This window comes from Parus major, chromosome 15 (genome assembly GCF_001522545.3).
Source record: "Parus major isolate Abel chromosome 15, Parus_major1.1, whole genome shotgun sequence".
NCBI lineage: Eukaryota > Metazoa > Chordata > Aves > Passeriformes > Paridae > Parus > Parus major.
Genome location: NC_031784.1, coordinates 3,797,834 through 3,821,316, shown reverse-complemented (window position 1 = coordinate 3,821,316; position 23,483 = coordinate 3,797,834). Strand labels below are relative to the sequence as shown.

The following is a 23,483-nucleotide window of genomic DNA, read 5'->3' as shown; positions in this document are numbered from 1 at the left end:
CAACCGGAGCTGCCACCACCCGAGGGAGCGGCTCCTGCTCCCCAAACTGGGGGTGAGGGAGGGCACTGAGGGGAAAAAATCCTCCCACCACCACTCCTGCTTTTCCTCAGGGCCTTCACCCCCAGGCACCAAGCGAGGGGGGAGCTCATGGATGATTTAAACCTGCGCGATTTTACCCAGGATATTCCCAAACCCAGGAATTCCTGCTATGCCCCAGGAGGAGCCAGGATCTTCCCCCCACAACCACCCCCAACTCCTCAACATCTCGAGCCCAACGCCAATTCCAGCAGCCCCAGCCCCGCAGGAATTCCCAGATCCAGGCTCTCTGCCCAGCCCATGAGGTTCCTATTCCCGCAGGGAGTGAAAGAAGTAAAAAAAAAACCCGTGTTTTTTATTCTTTTTCCAATAGTCTCACTTTATTAGATACCACATCAAGAGAGGATGCTGTGCTGCATGCAGCGGAAGACTGGAGGATTCCTAATTCCTGTGTAACGTTTTCTTTCAACAGTTGTAAACTGATATTTGGCTGTAAAATCACTGCATGCGAGTCTGAATGCAAACAGCAGTAGAAGAGGCTTTTAATTTTCTTTTTTTTTGCTTTTTTTTTTGTTTGTTTGTTTGTTTGTTTGTTTTTCACCATTCCCAATCCATAGGTGCATGCTTTATTTACAACAAAAAGAAGTCATTCAGGGCAGGAATTACCATCAGAAAAACTGAGAAGAGGGCGGGGAGGGGGGCAGAGACCAGGACCGTGGTTTTGCACAATACCGAGGAGTTTGGCAAGTTGCACTTGATTTTTGGAGGTGCAAAGAGATGATCTGAGTATCCTTTTCCCAAAGAAAGCAGGCTGACCAGGGAATGGGAATACAGGGTGGGATAAGGGTAACCTTAAGTGAGTTGTTCTGCACATACAAAGGAGGCTGGGCTGCTGCTGCAGGACTGGGAGAAATTAAGGGATTGCTTAAATAATGATTTTTTAAAGTTTGGTTTTTTTTTGAACTCGGCCACACATTTCCCCAGCACAGCTCCGTGCCCAGGTGCTGCTCTGGGTACGAACAGGAATGTTTGGGCCAGTTCCATCCCTCTGGAAAGGTCAGTGACATCTTATTAGAGTTATTAAGGGTTATTATAGAATTATTGAGGTTGGAAAAGGGAGATCCTGGATCCCACAGCTCACCTGGAGCAGGGAGGCTTCAGCACGGGATGCAGAGAGAAACAGTCCAAAAGAACGGGATTGTTCCAGGCTGGGTCCTGGCCAGAGTCAGGGATCTCACCTTGACTGGCACAGAGGCAAGAATTCCATGAAAATGGGGAACATTCCAGGTTTCCTCTTCCATTCCACCCCTCTGTCCAAGCTCAGCGGAGCGATGGAAGAGGATTCCCAGCTCTGGGAGGGGTTGGGTTGGCTTTTCCCACCTGGAGATCCAAGGAGGGAAAGGGCCAGGCTGGGCCAGCTCAGCACAGAGGGGTTTGTGTCACCCAGGGCTGGGGACACCTGGGGCACATCAGCTTCTGCTGGGGGACAGGGGGAAAAAAAAACCATCGGGAAAACAAAACTCATCCAACTCAAAGAGCGAGCAGAGGGGGCGGGGGAGGTTTCACACAACATGCGCGGTGTGACAAAAAATTCCGTATATTCCATAGTGCTCAGTGTGCTCCTATCCACAGGGCTGTGCTTGGGGTTTTCCAGGGAACGGTTCCGGAGCCAGGGAATGGTTCCAGAGCCAGGGAATGGTTCCAGAGCCAGGGAACGGTTCCGGAGCCAGGGAACGGTTCCGGAGCGGTTCTGGAGCAAGGGAACGGTTCCAGAGTGGTTCCAGAGCGGTTCTGGAGCCAGGAAACGGTTCTGGAGCGGTTCTGGAGTGGTTCCAGAGTGGGGAACGGTTCCGGAGCGGTTCTAGAGTGGGGAACGGTCCCGGAGCGGTTCTAGAGCGGTTCTAGATCGGAGAACAGTTCTAGAGCGGTTCTAGAGCGGGGAACGGTTCTAGAGTGGTTCTAGAGCGGGGAACTGTTCTAGAGCGGTTCTAGAGCGGGGAACGGTTCCGGATCGGTTCCAGAGTGGTTCCAGAGCCAGGGAACGGTTCCAGAGCCAGGGAACGGTTCCGGAGCCAGGGAACGGTTCCGGAGCCAGGGAACGGTTCCGGAGCCAGGGAACGGTTCCAGAGCCAGGGAATGGTTCCTGCAGCTGCCTGTGCTCTCCTGATGTCCAGGCCATCAGTGCAGGCTGAGGCCAAAGGATCTTGTGCAGAAAATTGGGAAAAAAAAATAATGAAAGAAAACCAAACCAAAACAACCGAAGTCTGGAAGATCTCGGACCGTTCCAGCTAATTCCAGGAGTTGGGGTGGTTTAAAACAATAATCCTTGCGCACATCAGGGGGCTGGGGGGACGTAGCAGCTCCCTCAGCTTCCCTCCTGAGGAACACAAAATCCTTGGAAGCAGGAGGGGTCTGAGGGGACCCAGGGGCTGCCTTCAGGGCTGGGCCAGTCGCTACTACACAGCTCAGAGGTGAAGAGGAGGTAGTCACAACCCTAAAACACAGCTGGGCTCCTTCAGCAGCGGAGCCCCCGAATTCCTCGGGCAAAGGAACCACCCGCGGTGGCCAGAAACGACGGGAACCAACCCAAACCTGCTTCACTGCGGGCACAGAGCTCCCTAAACCCTTCCTCGTCGCTGTTACTGTGTTGGTGGTGGATCTTCTCAGCAAAAGGATGCGCCACAACATTGCTCAGGTGGGCCAAACCAGAGGTGAAGCTCAAGCAGGACTCGCAGGATGAGGCCGGTGACACCGGATTTGGCCTAACCACGACGACACGGACACCAGGCGACGGTGACACCCACACCAAAGCCAAGGAGCTTTTTCGTTATTGCAACTGAGGTACTGAGATCACACAAGCAGGACAGGCTGATGCTCCCAAGCCCAGCACTCCCATCTCCCGCCAGGAGCCGCCGGAGCCGCCAGGAGCGGAGGCTGGAAGGACACAGAGCGTCAGAAACGCGACGGGAACGCTGCCACGGGGAGCGGGGAGGGAGAGAGAGAGGGGAACAGTCAGGAGGGAACTATTGCTTGCCAAAATTACACACCAGGGGAACTCGACGGCCTCCCTCCCCCAGCTATAAATAAATAAAGGGGAATAGAAAAGATCTGGGGGAGTTTTCAGTGGAAGGGAGGATGGAGGGGGCTCGGGGGAGGTGGAGGACCCTGGGATCAGAGGCTGTAGCAAGGCGTGGCTGCGCTGGAAGACGGGACACCAGGGACATCAGGGACCTAGAGGGGCGTGGCAGAGGGTGGGGAGAGCCGGGCAGGGGCTCCCTTTAATCGCTGGCGACGTGGTTCTCGTTCTGCAGGGTGTGCCAGCGCTCGATCTACTTGTCCTTGTTCTTCAAACACTCGTACCAGTGTTTCAAGCGCTCGCCCTTGGCCGTGATCCCCAGCTGGCAACCGCCTGGGAAAAGGGGAGAAGAGAAGAGTTTGTGTCCAGAGGTGATGCTGGAATTCCAGGAAATCACACCTCACGTCCCACAAGGCTTTTTTCCGCCTCCTGGATGAAAAATCGAATGGAAGCACCTGGAGATGCTTTTCCTGCCCAGAAGACCTTCCAGGGGCGGCACCAGATTCCATCATCCCACCTGGGCAGGTGACCCAGACCCCCCCTCCCATCCAGCAAACCCCGTACCAGGCACCAAAGCCGTGCCCCAGAGGGCAGAGACCTGCAGCTCAGCACTCACCGATGTAGTCGTTGGATTTTCCGATGTCGTAATCCCAGACGGAAATGTCCAGGGATTTCTTGGCCAGGTCGCTGTGTTTGATGTCATAGAAGAACTCCTGCAGGAATGGGAACACCAGTGTGAGCCCCAAAGGAAGACACACCCTAAAAGCTGCAGTTAAAGGGTTGGACCCGATCTCTGTCCAGCCTGGATTCAAAATCCAAGGAGAGGATGGTTAAAATACAATTAATGAAGGAAAATGTTCCTTCCCTGTGGCTTTTCCAGGAGCTGAGCTCTCCCCTTGCACCTACATGAGCCCTTCCCAGGTGTCCCATCAAAGCAGCTCCAGTGGAGAATTTCCAGTTTCCACCCTCATCCCACCCACATCCCCAGCTGGGATGGCACGGATCCGGCAGCAGGGAGCTTCCGGGGGGTGTGGTGCTGCCATGGCAAAGTCATTCCCAAAATATTCCCGGGCACAGGAGTGGGAAAGGAGCTTGAGCAAAGAGGCCAAGCCTTGGGGATTTTGTCTTCCACCTCCTCCACTCAACACGGTTTTCAGTGGATTGATTTAATAATTAAAAAAAAATACCCATCCATACCTCGTTAAACTCAGGATTCAACGTTTTCTTCTTAATCTGCGTCTTGTGCTTGGCCTTTTTGCCCATGTCAGGTTTCAGCCAACTGGGGGCAACAGGAAACAGCTCAAAATTCAAGTGCAAGAAGAGTGGGAGTTTATAAGCTTAAAAAGTGCGTTTCTGGGCTGGATGAGATTTATTTAGGGCCAGTCTCCCTTCCCACCTTCCAGAGGATGTGGGAAAAATGTGGGGCTGGGACTGTGCAGCCTGGCTGCCGATTCAGAACTCAATTTAGAGCTGGGATTAATTAGATCTCTGTTAGAAGCTGATTTAAAAACGTAAAGCCACCATCTTCTGTTTGTGGAAATGGAGAATACAACAAATAAAGAGAGACCGGGAAGGGAAACTGCTCAGTTCCGCCGAGCTACAAAAAGATGAGCAGAATGTGTTCAACATGAGAATTACTGAATGAGTTTTATGGAGAGCAGAGGGGTTTTTTCTGAAGGCAAAGTTAAAAAAACAGGTGCAAAACCCCGCCAGGAATGGCTGCAGGGATCTCTCCATGGTGCAGCTCTCGAGGTCGGAATAAAAACCTTATTCCCCCACATTCCCAGAAGCCACGAGGGTTTATGGGGCAGCAAGTGGGGCACGGAGGGACACGGAGCCACCTCTGTCCTGCAGCCAGGGTGGGTCAGAGGTGGAGAGAAGGACCCCCCTGTCCTCCAGCTTCCACTGTCCCTGATTCCCACCAAGCCCTTGATGGGTCACGGGTGGGAATCCCACTCCTACAGATCCCGGGGAAGTTGGGCACCTCCACCTTGGGCTGCAGCCCCAAACCCACCCCCTTTGTGTCCTTTGTTTGCAGACACAAGGTGACCAGTCAAAGGTCGGTCTCCCAAAGTCTTTCCCAGCCTTTAACAATCCTGGGGTTCTCCATGAGGTTCCCACGGGATCCGGGCACTTGGGGAGCGACACACCCAAGGGCTGGCTCAGCACCCCTGAGCCCCACCCACAACGGGGACACCGCTGGACAGCCCCCGCCGCGCGAGGCCTCCAGAGGAAGGAGCACAGCAGGCGGCTCCACGGCCGCATGCTCCAGCCCGGAGCCGTTCCCGGCTCACTCACAGCTTGACGAAGGGATCCGAGTATCCGTTGGCGTCCATGGCCGCCAGGTGCACGCAGCGCACGATGCCCACGATGAGCCCGCCCTGCTGGGTGCTGTACATGAGGGACACCAGGATCTTCCCGCGCTCCTCCACGTCCCCACCGCGATCCACCTGCGGGAGAGGCGGGCGTGGAGGAGCCGGGCCAGGAAGAACTCAGCAGGGGAGCAGGAGGGGTGAGATGGATATCAGGGAATGTCAGATCTCCGTGACCACGGGGGATAACGGGGTTGTACACGAGGGATGGGGCGTGGATGGAGATTGTCCCACTCCGAGGACTCACCTCCTCTTCGTACAGAGCCATCCCACGGGATGCGCCGGTCGTTCCGGTGCGCTTCGTCTGGGATGGGAAAGGGATAAGGAAACTGCCGTGAATGACCGGGAGAGGCACCATCCCACAGCAAAAAAACCTGGGAATGCCGGCAGCCCAGCCACTCTGGAGTAGAAAGGCCTCAGGAATGTCCATCTGCTCCATCAACCCCCACCCCAGGAGATCCAACAGGGGACAGAACAACCTCCACGGTGCCATCCACCCGCAGGGGCTGGCAGTGCCAGCAGGAGCAGGCCCTGGAGTCACTTCCCATGGATTCCCACCACACCCTCATCTCCTGGCCTTGGGATGTCGCATCAGCCCAGGCACAGGTGGGAATCCAATTCCTAAAGGTGCTGGAGAAGTCAGGCACGTCCAGCCCCTCCCTGCATCCCTCAGGAGCCATTTGTTGGCAATCCCGATGGGAACAGAAGGAATTTCCACGGACACTCACTGGTATTACTCTCTCCAGGCAGATGTTGAAGTTCTTCTTCTGGTTGGCTTTGAGTTTTTTCAAGGCAACTCTGGTTTCTCCGATAAACTCGTTGTGGCCGAATTTGTCCTCGTCGCACACGGAGATCCTGGAGGGAAGAAGGGAAAGGGGAACATCAGCCATGGAGCAGTGTCTGACTCCAGAGACAAACCCACCCCTGCTGGGGGGAGGGAAAAGCAAAAAGCAAAGCAAATCCTCCCCCCAAACCCACCCTTGATCTGGATTTCCTCCGACCAAAAGCAAACAACCCCAAATTTCTAGCTTGCCAAAAAAAAAAATTAAAAAAGTGAAAAAAAATTATTTTAAAAAATCAACATTTTAAATATTTGTTTTGTGATGGAGCAAGAAATCAAGAGGTGGAAGTTTCTTGAGGGGAGAAAGAGTCACGAATTTTGAGAGCTACTTGTATGGACTTTTTTTTTCTGAGATGTTGTCAAATCAGCAGAGATACACATTTCTATGATGATAAAAATTATAATAAATAATTATTGACTATAATTATAATATAATATAAAATATAATATAAAACATAACATAACATAACATATAATATAATATATAATATATAATCGATATATTATATATTATACATTATATATTATAGATTATCGATTATAGATTATCGATTATATATTGTATATAGTATATTATATATGATATATGATATATGATATATGATATATGATATATGATATATGATATATGATATATGATATATGATATATGATATATGATATATTATATATGATATATTATATATTATATAATATATTATATATTATAATATATTCTAATTATGTTATATATTATTATGTAGATTAATTATATAATTATATATTTATTATAATTAACAATTATTGATTATAATAAATTATTACCAATAATTTACTATTCAATGACAAGGTCAAAACACCAGTCTTCCTCTCTTAAAAGAACCATCCAAATGAGCAGCCTCACGTTGATTTTAACCCAAAACCGTATTTCCCGCTGCCCCAACCCCGCCACGCACTCCTGGGTGACATCCACAGCTCCCTCCCCAGCCTCCCGTGGGATCCCTGGGCTCCTGCTGGCCTTGCCTGAGGGTTTTCCTCTGCATGTCCTCGTCAGTGATGCCGTGGTACACCAGGGTCTCGTTCCACACCGGGTTCCGGGTGTTGCGCAGCGTCTTCGTCCGCAGCTTATTCGACTGCGGGGTGGAGTAAACACGGGGGAATTACACCCCGGAGTTCCTCCCTGCCCAAATCCCAGCTCCTGGCAGGGATGCCCCATCACATCTGGCACAGCTGGGTGATGCTGGGCCAGCGGCTCCAGGGGAGCGTCACGGTGGAACTTTGCGCAAGCACCGGGGGTTTGGCGGCACGTGGTGGCCGGGACAGCCTGGATTTTGTCATTCCCTGGGGTTTATTCCCTCAGGGAGAGGGAAAAGGGCACCCAGGGCAGGCTGTGGGGTCACAGCTCTCATGGTTTAAAGGAGGTGACAGTGGGGAAATGAGGAGCTGTCACTTGCTTGTGTGTCTTTCACAACCATACATTCCAAATTTAAAAAAAAAACCACTAAAATAAATTTCAGGAGATGAGAGCAACAGAAATCAAATCTGTTCCCAACATCACACCTGGATTTCCCCCCAAAAAGACCAGGAATCCCCTGTGCATAAAGCAGAGCTGTAAAATCAATCCAATGATTTTATTATTATCCGTTTTCCCCTGGTTTTACTCCTGGATCCTCTGAGCAAAACCCTGCTGCACCCTCTAAGCAATGAGCCAGCACTGCTGGTGGTGGTCATTCCTTCAAGATTTGCCCACCAAGATCAGCTCAGCTGGGCTGGGGAGGGAGATTTCCAGGAATTCCCATGATGGAGCCAGAGGTTCCAGCACGGTTCTCTCCCCACAGCTCCAAACGTGCTGCTGCTCCCAAGCAAACAGATAATTCCAACCCTGGCCATAATTAGATTTTTGGGCAGATGTTTTGTGATGCATTAACAGCAATGCCTCCTCTGGAGCTCCCCTCCATCCCTGAGCAGATTCCTGCCTGCAGGATGAGCTGTTCCTCGGGTCTGGGAGAGCATCTGGGAGCATCCTCCCTGTTCGGAGAAACCCCCGGGGGAAAACAGCAGCGAGAGGAGAAATCAACGGGGAAAACCGGATCCGAGGGAGGGACCTGAGAGGGATTTGAGAAACCTCTGCTCCATCCCCAGCACCAAACCTGGCCAAGCCTCACCTTGCTGGCTCCAGGCAGGAGGTGCAGCTTCACGTAGGGATCAGCCAGGCCATTGGAATCCATTGGTTTTAAGCCCTAAAAAGGGTAAAGGAAACACAGGGTGTGAATCTTCCTTCAGCAAAGCCACGGCAGAGGAAAAGCTGCCCATGAAAAACCCCAAGAGAAAATATGTTCAGTGACCCAAGAGCCTCTGCCCCGAGCGGCTGTGGGCGCCAGGATGTGCTGAAACATCCGACCCATCCCTGGAAAAATCAGAATTGTAGAACCACAGGATGGTTTGGGCTGGAAGAGACCCCAAATATCAGCCAGCTCCACCCCCTGCCACGAGCAGGGACATTTCCACTGTCCCAGGTTGCTCCAAACCCTGTCCAACTTATCCTTGGACACTTCCAGGGATCCAGGGGCAGCCACAGCTTCTCTGGACAAACTGTTCTCCCACAGATTTCTTGGAGCCACACAAGGAAAAGCTCCCCCAACCCTCCCCAGCCAGGAGCAGCTGTGGCTGGGCGCTCCCAAAGGAGCAGCCTCTGCCAGCAGCCACATGGCTTCCATCCCATTGTACCAGAGAAACTGGGAGCCAGATGGGTTTAAAGCAGGGAAAAAGGAGGGGAAAAGAGGAGCTCTTGCCTTGGCCTTGATGAGGGTGCAGTGCAGGGAGCTGTTGTCCTGGTCATAGAGCAGGCTGAACTCCAGAGCTCCCAGCGTGGCTGACAGCGAGGGAGGAGGAGGAGGAGGAAACCTCGTTAAAACCCCAGCCAATAACTTCATTTAATCACCCACGATTAGTAATAATTAGAAAGATTTGCGGGTCAAACGTAAAAGCTGTTTAATACAGTGAGACTGTGCTGGCAGCGGCCAAACCACCACAAATCCAGGCGGATTCGGGAGCTCTGCACAGCTTTTGCCCAGGGAGAGCAGCCTGGCTCTCCAATATTCACCAGGCAAAGGAGGAGTAACCTCACCAACCCTTCCCATGGCAATTCCACCCTGGACCACCCTGAGGAGATGCTCCAGCTCATGCCCAGCACGTCCTCCTGGGGCTGGGGCTCAGCACCTGGCTCCTGTTTTGGCTTTTTGGAAACCAGCTCAGGCTTGTGTTCCTTCATCCCAGGGATGAAGAGCAGGCACAGAAAGCATCAGCTGCTCCTATCCAAGCACCTGTTCCCGGCCCTGAGGAGCTTTCCCACCCAGGATGTTCTACCACAGATCCTCAAATCAACCCCCAGCTCCAAGCCCCGCAGGGAAGCAACATTCCCCAAGGACATTCCCTGCTGGAAACCCACCTGCAGCATTCCCCAAGGACATTCCCTGCTGGAAACCCACCCTCAGCATTCCCCAAGGACATTCCCTGCTGGAGACCCACCTGCAACATTCCCCAAGGACATTCCCTGCTGGAAACCCACCCTCAGCATTCCCCAAGGACATTCCCTGCTGGAAACCCACCCTCAGCACTCCCCAAGGACATTCCCCGCTGGAGACCCACCGCCTTCCAATGAAAGTCAGGCCCTCCCACCAACCTCCTCCAAATCCCACACTTCCCAAAGAAACTTCCTCCCTCCCTGGGTACGTACTGCCTTCATCCGAATCGTAGCTGTTGGCATCCTCCTCCTCCTCCTCGCGTTGCTGCTGCCGCTGTGGTGCCGCGGCTGCCGGCGGGGGCTGGCTGGCAGCAGGGGGCTGCCAGGCTGGCCTGTCCTCCCTGCCGGGGGGGACAAAGCCCCCTCCCCGCTCCTCCCTGCCGGCTCCTCGGGGCTCCGGGGGTCCCAGGGGGGGGCTCGCTGCGGGAGGGACCCCGTTAGCCCCCGGCCCGCTCTGCCCCAGCCCCCCGCAGCCAGCCCGACCTTACCTTGTCTCTCCGGGAAGCGAGAGGGGCCCCCCGGCCTCGCCGCTGCGGCCGCCGGCGCTGGGGACAGAGGTGGCATCAGCCTGGGACGTTCCTTCGTGGCCTCCGGGCCAAGCCAGAGCGTCCCTGGCCCGGGGGTGTCCCCAGGGACTGAACGCCTTGGTCGCGATCCCATCGCGTCCTACCTGCGGGCGCTGCTGCCGGGCCGGATCCCGCGGCGGGAGCGGCGCTGGCCGGCGGGGGCGGCCGCTGGCCCTGCACCGAGCTGGTTCTCTTCACACCTGCGAGGACAGGGGACAATCAGCGGGAAGCAGCCCCGGGTGGCTCCTGCCTTTGTGTCCCCTCGCTGTGGCCCCGCAGGGATGCGGGAGCGCCGCTCTCACCGGGGCTCCTGCTGACCCCGCTCTCGGCAGCCAGGTCGCGGCTGTCGCTGTCCCCAGCGGTGTCCTCGCTGCCGCACGGACCCGGCCGGCCCTCGGCTGCCTTGCGGCTCCCCCGGGCGGCCGCTGCGGCGTCGGTGCCTGCAGGGAGAGGGATGAAGGAGCAGTGAGGCTGGAAAAGCGAGCTGGCATCGCCGGGTGCTGCCCGGCCCGGCTGCCAGCGGCGGGGGGACAATGGGCATGGCACCCCCCGAGCTGCGGGACCTACAGCAGAAGGGCTCTGCACCATCAAACCTGCACGCAGTGCCCAGGAAATCCCCAAGGACACGAGAAAAACAAGGCCTGAGGTATCCATCACCTGGTCCTCAGCACCCATCAAAACCCCTGATGGCATCCCAGCTCCACATTCCTGGGATTGGGGAGGGGGTGATATTTTCCTTCTGCTGATCATCTCCCATTTATTAAGGAGACAGCCGTGGAAGCCGCCTCGGCCTCTCCCTTCCATCACCCAGCAGCCGCCGTCCCAGAGGATAAATCCCAGCCCGGCACTCCGGGGTGATGGATTGCAACCCCACGGACGTGACGGGAAAGGTCTCGGCGCTCACCTGGCTGCCGCTGGAGACGCCAGGGATAAATCTTTGGCGTGACATAAATGGGCTGTTTCTCCTTGGCTGGGCTCTCAGGGTCACCGGGCGCGAGGACAAAGCGGAACGCAACAGATTGTGGGGGGAAAGGAGGAGGGAGAGAGGGAAAAACACCGGGAATGCTGAAGAGCAGGGAAGGGAGGTGGTGGAAAATGAGCATCCAGGAGCAGGAGCCCCGTGGTGCAGAGAGAGCAGCGCAATAAATAATTTTCCAAGGGAGCTGTAGGAAAATCATGGGCACGGCAGGAGCATGCTGAGCACCGGGAGGAATGTGCGGAGCTGCCAAAGCCTTCCCGACTCCAGGAGCCGTCGGATTAATAAAAGCCGCCCGTGGGGCTGCGAGGTTTAACGGCACCCGCTACGGGCGTAATTAAATCGCCTTAATTAAGTGCCTTCCCCCGCTGCTGCTGCAGGGGAAGAGGGAGAGAGTCAGTTGGGGGCATCAGAACCCGGCCTAAAGGAAGGGTGCGATGGAGGGGATCATTCCAAGCTGGAACTGTCCCCTCAGCCTTTCTTTGCCTCTTCCATGGAGCCAAGAAGAGGAAGGTTTGCAGCCATGGAGCTGCTCCCAACTTAGTGACCACCCAAACGAGCAGCAGACGGTGTTGGAAGGGGATCAGGGATCCTCATCCCCTTGGCATCCCGTGTGGAAGTGTGAAAATGGGGGCTGCCACTCAAAATGAACTCCCAGGGAGATTTTCCCACTCTCCCCATCCCCCTGACAGGAGCCAGGCAGGGGTCAGGCTCTTCTCCCAGTTAAGAAGCTACAGGACACAAGGAAACGGCCCCAAATTGTGCCTGGGGAGGTTTAGGTTGGATATTAAGGAAAATTTCTTCACTGGAAGGATTGTCCAGCTCTGGCACAGGCTGCCCAGGAGTCCCCATCCCTGCAGGGGGATTTAACAGCAGTGTGGCCCCTGGGGACATGGGGTGGCCTTGGCAGTGCTGGGGGGAATGGTTGGACTTGGTGGGCTTTGAGAGCTTTTCCAAATGGAACATTTGGATTTTTCCAGGGCTGGAAGTGCTGGAGGGTGCAAGGAATAACCAGAACGAGCCACTGCTGCATCCTCGCCCCGCTCTGCCTCCCGTGCACAGCGCAAGGCTCCGCTGCTCTATCCCCCACAGACAGGAACAAGCCCCCACAAGCCTAAACTTTCTCCGGGAGGTTTTCCAAGGACTGCCGTTAAATAACCAGGAAAAAAAAACCAAGAAAAAACCCAAAAAACCCCACCTGCCCCTCCCAGCAGGACCCACCACCCACGGAGGCGGCTCTGGAACGGCAGCGGCTCAGCCCCGGCGTGTGCGGGAGGTGGGGAAGCCCTGGAATAACCCGGGCTCCCCCCGCAGGGTGGGCGGCAGCAGCCGGGAGAGGTCCTGCTGCAGCATCCCGGGGAAAACTGTGCGGGAAAACGCCTTGGGAATAGAAGGAGGCAGGGACGGGGCCGGGCACAGGCGGCGCGGGGAGGGGACAAAGGCCGGTGCTTACCCTCGGTGTCCTCGGCATCCGCCTGGCCTTGGGGGCACAAACAGAGCGAGAGGGGGTGAAGCTGCGGCCCGCGCATCCCCAACCCCAACCCCGGGACACGCCGCCGCTGTTTTCCCGGATTTCCCTATTTTATCCCTATTTTTTTCCAAGGCTTCTCCATCACCTACCCAGGCACTGCCCAAACTCTCAGCCGGACTCGCCGATCCCCACCCGCGGCTGCTTTGTCCTGCAACCCCACCCATCCCCACTTGGAAATCCTGGATAAAATCCTGGATAAAATATCTCCAGGCTCCCCTTTAGGACACAGGCAGCAGCCACACGACTGCTCTGGATGCTTTTTCCCCAGAGTTTTCCTCTTGCCGAGGATGGGAAGGAGCCCCGGAGCCTCGCTGGCAGCGCTGGTGGGGACAGCAGCCGCTGTCACCTACCTCGGGTGGGTGCCCGGGAGGGGAGTTTGGGGTCCGGGGCGGGCGGCTCGGCCGGGCGGGGCTCGCTGGGGGTTTGGGGTCCCTTCTTGCTGATGGGCATCGGCTGCGGCAGCATCTGCTTGGGCAAACCCTTGAAGAACCAGGCACCGGAGCGTTTCCACACCTGCGGGAGCAGCGCCGGGGCTCTCAGAGCTTCATCCATCCCACCGCGGTCCTCCTCAGTGCGACCCCACATCCCCACCCTGCTGCCCATCCCGCGAATTAATGAATCAATTAACTCCCTGGCTCGAGCTGCAGCAGCCAATCTCTGCCCAGCACAACAAACCCCAAACCTTCGTTTTCGTGAAATAAAACATCATTTGGTGTAGCAAACATCCTGTAAGAGCATCGCCCAAACAGCGGGCTGGGCGAGGCTGGAGGCCCCGGGGAGGCTGAGTCGGTGCCATCTCGGAGGTGTGGGGAGGGGGACAGGAGGGGACAGGGGGACAGGAGGGGACAGGGGTGACAGGAGGGGACAGGAGTGACAGGAGGGGGACAGGGGGCCACACGCACCTCCCGCTGCTCGCTGCAGATCTTGCAGAGCCAGATGGCCTGGGGCCGGTTGTTGGTGGTCTGCACCCCGCACTTGGTGCACACATTCTGCAGGCGAAACGAAGAGCAGGGTGACACCGGTGCCACCAAAAATGTCCCCAACACCAGCAGCAGGCTCCGAGGAGCTTTTCCTGCACAGCCACCGTGACTCCGGGGATGCCAGGCTATGGAAACGGGCACCCAAAATCCGCGCTGCCCGCAGGGTGGGGAGGTTTTTGGGGCTCTGGGGAGGAGGGGTCTCACCTTCTTGCAGTCCTCGCAGACGACACAGGCGGAGCCCCTCGTCCCCAGCTGCTCCCCGCAGAGGATGCAGCGGTTGACACCGTCCCCCAGCACGCTGCGGCGCATGTCCTCCAGCCGGGTCATCAGGCGCCTGCCAAGAGGGCACAGGGAATGTCAGGAAAGGCGCTGGGAATGCCAGGAAAAGGGCTGGACACCGGGGTAGGTCCTGCTCCTCCAGGGTGGGCACTGCCTTTGGTCCAGCTGTTCTTTTTCCAGGTGTGGTTCCCCACGGAGCCGCTCCCTTTCCAGCTGCAAAAACACATCCCAGGGGGAAATAAGGATCTGACAGGTTTATACGGCACAATATCGACTTCCAGGGATGCTGCTGGAGAGCCGACACCGACCTCAGCTTCGTGGACATGGGAAATCCACCCAAGGCAGCACCTTTGCATGGAGTGATTTGTCCCTGGATGGAAATCTTTCCACCCAGTCCCAGCCTGTGAAGAGCTGAAGGAGGAGATCCTGGAAGGGCTCTAATGAGGACTGAATTAATGAATTAATTTGCTTATTATTTGAGGAAAAAAAATTATATTTTTAATATTTTGAGTAAATATATTTTGATAAAATGATGTATATTTGATGGGAATTCTTGCAATGAAATGAAAGCCCACTGGAGATCAGGATGTAAAAACACACCTGGTTCCTGCAAAAGTAATAATAATAAAAAAAAAAACCCAATAAGAATAAAAGACCCCAAACCAGTTCAGGAAGTTTTGGAAAGCCAGCACTGGCTGAAGGAGTTTGGAAAGCAGGAACAGCTGGGAGCTGGCGTCGGCATCGCGCGCTCAGCTAACCCAGAATCCTGGCCCTAAAAATAGCGCGGCCAGGGGAAAAAAAAAGCTGCATTATTTATGCCATTGAGTGAGGAAGGAACGAAGAAAGGGAGGAGGAGACCCGAGCCCACCAGAGAGAGCAGCCCCCCGTGGCAGTCTGACCCAGATCCGACAGAGCCGCGGCAGAAAAAAACCACCCGGCGTTGAAAAGATGTTTTCCCACGTGTGGTGACAGCTTCGGATTTGTGGTGACTCGGCTGCCAGTGCCTCTGAAATGCTCAGAAACCATCCACAAGTTCCCTGCACACACGAAAAATGACTCTGGGGTTGGTGTTGGACGGCCAGAATTCCATGGGGGAAATCGAATAAAGGAACAGCAGCACGAGAAGGGGAAATTGTAGGAGCATGGAGAGGTTTTGGTTTGGAGGAACCTTAAAATCATCCAGTTCCACCCCTGCCATGGGCAGGGACACCTCCCACTAGACCAGGCTGTTCCAGCCTGGCCTTGGACACTTCCAGGGATGGGCAACCTGTGCCAGAGCCTCACCACTCTCCCAGGGAGGAATTTCTTCCCAAAATAAAGCATTTTAGGATGTGCCGCCCATCACAGCCCAAAAAGTCAACAGGAGCAACTCAAAGCCACCAAGCCCAGCCAGGCTCAGGGATATGGATCCCTAATTCCACGAATTATCCAAGCCAAAGCCATGTTAACACATCAGCTCTGCCAAAAGGCACCCGGGGTTCTCCCACTGCTCCCCAGGCAGGGGCCGACCCCGCTGGGCTCCGGCTGCCGCTGCGGAGGAGCCTCCCGACACCTCCAGCTGAACCTGCAGCCTGTTCCCGGCTGGAAGCTGGGCTGGGTGGGCAGCAGAGCCAGACAGAGCCAGCAGTGGGGACAAGGCTCTGTTGTCACAGCTCTGGTGTCAGCAGACAGCAGATGGGAGAGCTCACGGGTTCCTGACGGCAGCAGGAGGATGTGGGGTTGGAGATCCAGCCATGCTGGTTCTCATCCTTGTGCTGGCAGCCTCTGAACCACAGCAGGGGCGTTTTGTGCTCTCCCACTGCCAGCCCAACTCCCTGCTCCGGGGTGGGATGGGGTTTGGAGCAAGCTGGGCTGGGGGAAGGTGGCCCTGCCCGTGGAATCAGAGGAGATTTGAGGTCCTTCCAACCCAAACTGCTCTGGGATTTATTTGAGAGGTGCCGTGGTCCATCCCTGCCCTTCACATCCACAGGGGGTTCCTTCCTAGGGAATGACCCAGCTCTGGAGCCACCTGGGGCCCTCCCAAGCTCCAGAGCCTGTGGCAAACACAGAAATCCCAGAGACTCCAGCAGAGCTGCATCCATCAATACCCAGCCAGCAATTCCAATTAAAACCCCGATTCTGGCTGTTCCCCAAGTGATATTTAAAAGGAATTAACCCCAGCCCACATCCCATGGAATGTGTGATCCTCACCTCACCAAGGGGGAACATTTTTGGGGGGAAAAACCTCTCTTTTATAAGGAGCCAAACCCCAAATCCTCTGCAATTCCTCCCTGCTGCGCTGCAGGAGCTCCAAGCAAAGCAGCTTCCAGTTGGAAATCTGCAAGCCCAAACAAACTTATTATAGAAACTGGAACAAATGGCACAATCAAAGGGAGGGAAAAAAAAAAAAATTGGTAAAAAAAGAGGAAAAAGCCTTTGCATTTCAAGAGATTCATTATTTAGCTGCAAAAATCTCTGCCAGGCTCTCATTTACAAGGAGCTGCTCCTTAAGTGGGATTTTTGAACCACTGGAAGAGCTCAGCAGCCAGGACACACCTGTGGCACCACTTGCAAGCCAAGTACATTCCCTAATTAAAACATCCATTCAAGAGGGAGAAATTAGGCTTTTTTCTCTTTTTTTATTCCCCCATGACTCAAAGGCTGCTGGGAGAGAACTGTAGGGAAAGTTCAATTTCAAGTCCTGCTGTGAACCTGGCCCTGGAAAAGGGGGGGTTGTGCCCAAACCCCTGGGCTGGGAAGCTCCTGATAAAGGCAATAACAGGGAGAAAAAAGCTCAGGTTTGTCTCTCATCCAGCATCTCCAGAGATCCAAATCCATCCCATCCTCCCATTAATAACCAAGGGAAGCCCTGCCCTCACCAGGAATGAGATTTCTGCCTTCCCCAAAAGCTTTTCTCTCCACTGGGTATCATTTCCTCCTCGCTTTTATTGCACATAACCAACCCTCCCGCTCATCCCTCTCCCTTCCACGGCTCCAGCAGCATCTTCCTCTGCCAGGTGGAATTCAAAGAGCAGGAAATGTCCTTCCAATTGTTAAAATATGGGGAAAAAATCTGGGAGTGGAGTAAGTGGAGCCTGTGGCAGGGAGCTGGCTCAGGGACAGCCCTGGGGATGGGGAGAGCATCCCTCACCTGGCAGGGAAACAGGGATTTCAGGGATTAGGCACTGATGGGAGAGAGACAGGACCCTGATGATGGAGATCAGCCCAACCCCAGGAATATGGTTTGGAAGGGGAAGGTGAACAGCCCCAGGGCACTGAGGAACATTCCTGTGTGTTCCTGCCCCATTCCAGAGCCCTGGGACAGGCAGGGAAGGGCTCAGGGGCGCATCCCAACATTCCCCATGATCTGTGGCAGGAAAAGGATCCCACAGGGATGAGGGGTGACCTTAGGCTGGGTTCAGCCCTGGAGGGGACAGAATCAGCTTTGTCAGAGCTGGGTTTAGGGCTGGACTCCACGACTTCAGAGGTCTTTTCCAACCTAAACGATTCCATGGAACTCTCAGCATTGCAGCAGGAGAAGAGGGATGGAAAGAGGGACAGAGTGGCCGGGGTGGAGTGCTGATGATCCCAGGAAACGAGACTTAACAACGGAGCAGGAGTTTGCTGTGCTTAAATATTCATCAGCACTGCAGAAACGAATGGCCAGGATGTCCTTAACGGGCTTTAAATCGTGGCAGGGAGGACTTTTAATGCGGCAAAAAGGGTGGGAGAAGGAGCTGGTCCACGGGGAAGGATCAGTGGTCCTCAATGCCGTGCAGAAAGCAGCAGGGATGGGCTCAGACACCACATCCATGGTGAAAAAATTCCAGTGAAACACAAAGGAGGTCACCAGGAGCCTCCAGAATGAAGCCCAGCCTCGTCTCCGTGGGGAAATCGAGTGCCTTAAAGGGCTGAATATTAAATTAAGGCTCATTTTCCTGGTGGAAAAGGGACAAGAAAAGCAGCCCAGCTCCAGATTAAGGGAAACATAATTAAAATTGGGATGAGAAATGAGAAGCAATTTTCCTCCCCTCCAAGGGAGCTAAAGGTGAAGCGCCACTGGGGCTTTTCCAGGCCCTCACCCACGCAGGAGAAGACTCCCACGGAGTTTTCCCAGGTATCCCATTCCATGCTCCTCCAGGTGCTTGCAGAATGTGCTACAGCAGGGTGGTCATTTTTGCAGTCTTGGAAATCAGAGAGGAGAGAGGTTTGTTTTTTTTTTGGAGGGGAAAATCTCAACCAAACCCCCACAAAATCCCAAGCAGCGCAAGCTGTCCCCCAGTAATCTCCTCCAGAAATTGTCATCCCAGGAGACACTCCTGTAACATCCCTGCCCTGCCTTGAGCCCGAATTTTATTTGTTGTGCTGATGAAGATCCCAGGCTGTGGTCCCCAGACAGCTTCCCTGCCACCGAGGTTAATGACTTCATCCCCAGGGACTTCCATCTGCTCCTGCATTATCCCTGTCTCATCCCAGCCATCAGCAGCCAAATTAAAACCCAATCCTGCTCCAGAGCTGCTCCTCTCGGAGCAAAGGTGGGAGCCATGGGGACACAGGCAGAGCCAGCTGTCACCTCCCCTCTGGGAGAGCCAGCTCCGTGCTCTCCGGAAATATCCGTTTCTACCTTGGGATGGTTTCAGATCTTTCCCTCAATGCCAGGAGCGTGCTGGAACTCATTAGGCCTGGCTGGGTTATTGATGGCCCCCAATTAGAGATGCAGAACGGAGTCAATTAGTGCCTGCAGGTGCTCCTGTGGCAGCTGGAAAACAGGATTGCGGCTGGAATAGCAGCACTGTGACACCGGAGTGTCGCAGAGACCCCCGAGCACAGAGCGAGGCAGGACAAGAATGGATCCATCCTCGCCCACAAGGATCATCCCTCTCCCCTAAAACTTCCAGCCCCTCATCCCGAAGGATGATCCTGATCGTCCTGCAGCTCTGAGGTCCGGCAGCTCCGGCCTGACATGCTCCTGCTGTGTCATGTTCAAGATGATTCCAGCTCCTCTCACCCTTCTCTGCGCCACGAGACGAAAAAAAATCCCCCCAACACCAAGTGTCCCTGTCCTCCAGCCCTCATCAGCATCCAGCTCACGTATCCCGCAGGATCCATCCGCCCTCGGAGCTAAAAATACTCCTTCACGGGATTAATTTGAGCTGGGTTTGACACCAAGTCCAATTCCACAAACAACAGCTCAACAAGAGGCATCGATTTGTTCCCAAGACGGGGGGCGGGTGGGATGGAGGATACAGGAGATGGAGGGCAAAAAATTGGGAAGGATTTGAGGCGTCAGGAGGTTCATCCACGGCCCCAGCCGTGGGATTCAGGATTCCTCAAGGATTGGGGTGTAAAGCTGGAACGAATCCCTCAAACATCTCCACTTATTGAGGCAACTCCAAGTATTCACCACATATTCCTCCTCTGGAATCTCACCCCGTGTGAGCTATTCCTTGTATTAGCTAAAAGCAGTGTTTTCATGGAATAATAGAATGCTTTGGGTTGGAAACCATGGGCAGGGACACCCTCCACTATCCCAGCTTGCTCCAACACAGCCTTGGACACTTCCAAGGGATTAGGGCAGCCACAGCTCCTCTGGGTGAGTTTTAATGGATTTGTTTTTCCTTTCACAGGAATAGAAAAATCCCAGAAAATCCAAAAAAAATCAGGATTTCCAGGAGCAGCTCCCTAAAGCAGCCTGGCCAACCGAGGTCCTCCCTGCCCGAGGCCAGCCTGGCAAACCCGGATTATTTTGTAACAGAAGGAGCAATCCTGGATAACGCCCGAGCCGCTCCCGAACAGATGATTCCGTCCGAGGCTGATCCAGCCGCTGTCCCACATTCCCGGGGCTGAACATCCTACAGCTCTTGTTGTGCAAGCCAACAAACACAAAGGGGCTGGCACGGCTCCCGCTACGCCTCCACGGGAGGGGGATCAGCTGCGGCTGCACATCCGCCACAATTCCCGGCTCCCGGCCCCTCCGCCCGGCTTTTCATGAATGAGGATGAGCAAACCTCCTCCGGCTCGGCAAAGAAGGAGAAAGGGAAGAGTTGGGAGCCAGCTGCACAAAGTGAATCTCTCCCCAGGATGATTTATGTCTCATCCAAGGAGCGCGGCGTTGGAAGGGAATTCTTACCGGGCAGAAAAAGGGCAAGGCCAGGGAAAGAGGTTTGTGAATCCCCGGTCACTCGGAGCCACTTTCACCTGGCTTCTGCCAAAAAAGCCATGAGAAGGAAGTGTTGTGTGCTGGAAAATGATGGAAAATGATGGAAAATGAGCCCCCAGAGGCTCTGAGGGAGCAGCACATCCATGGGGCATGGGCAGGGAGAGCAGCCCCTGGAGAGGCAAAACCTTCCCAGGATGCTCACGGATCCTCCTAAGCAAGGATTTCTAAGAAATTAAGAAATAAATGCAGCCAGAGCATTGCACCCCAATATTTGAGGGGCAGCAAACTGTCCCTGAGCTGTGAGAGGGAATTTGGCACTCCCCAGAGCAGTGGGGAGTGTGGCTCTTGCCTGGGCCCGAGTGTTTTCCCTGCTAGGAAAAAGAAAACAGCGGTGGGTGCTTGAACTCAGCAAGGAGAAACCATCAGGGAAACAGGTGTGATCCCAACAGGATTAGGAAGATCCCCTCTGGAAAACCATTCCCAGCAGGACAAGGGGATGGATACCTCGGCATCCACGGAAAGGAAACACGGGCACTTCCCACCCTCTGCACCGGGAGTGCTCCTGGTGGAAAACGAGGCACCAGTGGCTGTGGGGACCCCAGGACCCCCCAGCAGCTCTGAGCATCACTCAGCCCTCCTGAGCCTCACACACAGCTCCTTCCAGAGCGGGATTAACCACCGGGATGGATCCATCCCCCCTCCACCCGCATTCCCAGAACGGGGACAAACTCCTCCGTGCTCTGGCTCAGCTCTGGACAAGCACTGAGCTGCTCTTGAGGATCCCTTTTGGACTGAAAAAAAGCCGGGATGAGAGCAGAGCTCCTGGTTCCAGCCCCCCGGAACGCCAGCAGCACCCGGAGCCGCTCCCTCCCTGCTCGCAGGTTCCTCCTGGCCGAGGCCCAAAGATCCCCCGCAGGCTCCATTCGGGAGAAGCACCGCAGTGCAGAGGCTGCTGCCCAGGAAAGCAGCCAAGCAGAGCCTCCTCCCGCGGCCCCGGCGGGCTCGGGGTCCCTCCGTCCCCGTCCCTCGGTGTCCCCAGCGCCGCCTTACCCGATGCGCTCCTGCTCCATCTCCTCCATCTTCTCGGCGCGGGCGATCACCCGGTTGATGATTTCCTTCTCCTCATCCGTCAGCTCCTCGCCCTTGCGCTGCCGCTCGGGCTGCGCTGCCCATCCCGCCGGGAGCCTGCCGAGACAGCGGGAACAGGGATCCAGCCATGGATCCATTCCCACCCCGGCAGCGCCCAGGCACCACTTCCCAAACCCCGAACCCAGCCCCGCTCCCCATCCTCCAGATCCCATCCAACCCGCGGCTCCCAGCTCCGCTCTCCGTTTTCAGGGGGTTTCATACGGAGGGAAAGCTCCTTTTCAGAAATATTCCCATTATTCCCGCTTTTCCTTCGGCGCCCTGGATCACCGGGTTTGCCTGGCAGCCGCGGGACCGGGGCGGTGGCGCAGGAGTGGGTGGCTTTTTTTTTGGGAACATTTCTCCAAGCATGGGAGCGTTTTTCCCTCTAACATCAATCCCAAAGATCCTCTCTCCCAGCCTGGGCGTCAGGCAGCGCTAACCTGGTGACAGGGTAACGTCTGCCACTCAGGGGTGCAGAAGGCAAACATTCCTCACCTTCCTGCTCTTCCAAAAACCTTTCCTGGCTCTTTTCCCCTCTGGATTGAACAGACCCACATGATCTCGAGCCTTAAGTTCATTAAAACCCTGTGTGACACTTCCCAAACTTAATTTTTTTCTGCATCCAAACCCAGTTTTTTCCTGCTCTCAGACTGTCAGAGCAGCAGGGCAAGAGGAATAAGAGGAAAATAAAAGCAAGGGAGATACTTACTGCTCCTTCTCACTGCTGGGAAGCACAGGGAAAGAGAGGGAACAAGGTGAGAGCAGGGATGAGGAGAGCCCATCCCACCTCAGGGTGACAGTCCCCAACTCCTGGTCCCTCCCCAGAGAGCCCCAGCGCTCCCAAAGAGCGACCCCAAACCTCCAGGCACCAAACCTGTCGCTGTGAGATCTCGGTCTCCTCAGGGCTGAGCCCCTCCAGGACACCCCCTCAAAGGGGAGTTTCTCTCAGTTTTGTTTCAGAAAGGATCATCCAAAAGGCTCATTAGCTTCTTGTTTCTCAGGTTTATTAATATATCTTATCAAAGACTTGGCAGGTCTTCCCCAGACCTTCTGCACAAGTTCAACCCACCCCAGCTTTGGCTGAAGTTTGGCTTGAATAGCACAAAATGGCCCTGAACTACACAGTCTCTTTATACTTATTTTCACTCAATTAACAATGGACACGTACATTATTTTTCTATATTTCTATATTTTCTATATTTCTATATTTTATTATATTATTTTTATGTTTCATTGACCCAGTGACCCAACACCTGTGTGCTGCACTGCGGAATTTTCTATCCAATCACTTCCTGTTGCTCAAAAACTTCCAGAAGAAGAAGATGAAGAAGAAGAAAGAAGAAGGAAAAGAGACAACAGCCTGAATCCTCCATGTTGTCTTCTGCTCTCTAAATGAGTTTAAACTCAAAACTTTAACTTTTTCACCCAGTGACTTAAGAAAACTCTCTAATCCACACACACTTTTAGATTTTCTGTTTAGCTGTTGTTTTGATGGTGTTTTGCTGGATGTCAGAGCTTGGTGTCAGAGATAAGGGGACACTCTGTGCCTCAGACTCTGACAATACCCAGCCCCCAGCCCGAGATGTGCTCCAGAGGGGACGTGGCCTCACCTCGTGCCAGGACAGAGGGACAGCAGCAGGTCACACAGCCCGGCTCTGTCCCCACCGCCTCGCTCGGGGCGCAAACGCAGCAAAACGTCCCCACCCAACAGCGCCCAAACCAATTCCCGGTGTCCCCCAGGGTGCCACCACCCAGCCTGTCCCTGTGGCCTCACCTGGCTCGGAGGGACATGGTCCTGTCACTGGGGCACATCCACCGGTCAGAGGAGCCGCCCAGCACCGCGTCGGTCATCGCCGGCCACCCCGGGCATGAGCTTGGGGACACCGGTGCCCCGCTGACCGTCCCAAGCCAGCACAGCAGGGACTTCAATCGCTTTGCTCCCAGGTGCTGGTGAAGAAGAGGAGCTCCCAGCCAGGCTGGAGGGAGAAAACAACAAAAATCCCTAAAAGTCACGCCGGGAAAGGGTTGGTTTGTGGGATTAAGAGGGTTTGGAGCGG

At 54.8% G+C, this 23,483-nt stretch overlaps 1 protein-coding gene across 1 annotated transcript; it reads right to left on the bottom strand.

Annotated features, from left to right (window-relative positions):
• Window positions 1-387: 387 nt before the first annotated feature.
• Window positions 388-23,277, bottom strand: RPH3A (rabphilin 3A). The gene is made up of 20 exons (XM_015643534.1): window positions 23,201-23,277; window positions 22,136-22,150; window positions 21,349-21,483; window positions 14,085-14,214; window positions 13,803-13,889; window positions 13,251-13,413; window positions 12,823-12,849; window positions 10,696-10,833; window positions 10,498-10,593; window positions 10,316-10,372; window positions 10,041-10,247; window positions 9,097-9,176; window positions 8,470-8,544; window positions 7,328-7,437; window positions 6,213-6,339; window positions 5,732-5,788; window positions 5,411-5,562; window positions 4,310-4,391; window positions 3,729-3,825; window positions 388-3,445 (listed from the first exon to the last, which is right to left on the bottom strand). Exons 1-20 carry the CDS (start codon window positions 23,275-23,277, stop codon window positions 3,366-3,368), a joined length of 1,992 nt encoding a protein of 663 aa, XP_015499020.1. The 3' UTR covers window positions 388-3,365.
• Window positions 23,278-23,483: the final 206 nt, after the last annotated feature.

Coding starts and splice junctions, on each gene's coding strand:
- RPH3A (XM_015643534.1), bottom strand. CDS start 23,277: ATGACCGACGCGGTGCTGGGCGGCTCCTCTGACCGGTGGATGTGCCCC. Junction 10,594..10,695: donor CGGGGTCAGCAGGAGCCCCG/GTGAGAGCGGCG, acceptor CTGTCCTCGCAG/GTGTGAAGAGAACCAGCTCG. Junction 10,248..10,315: donor TCGCTTCCCGGAGAGACAAG/GTAAGGTCGGGC, acceptor TCCCTCCCGCAG/CGAGCCCCCCCCTGGGACCC.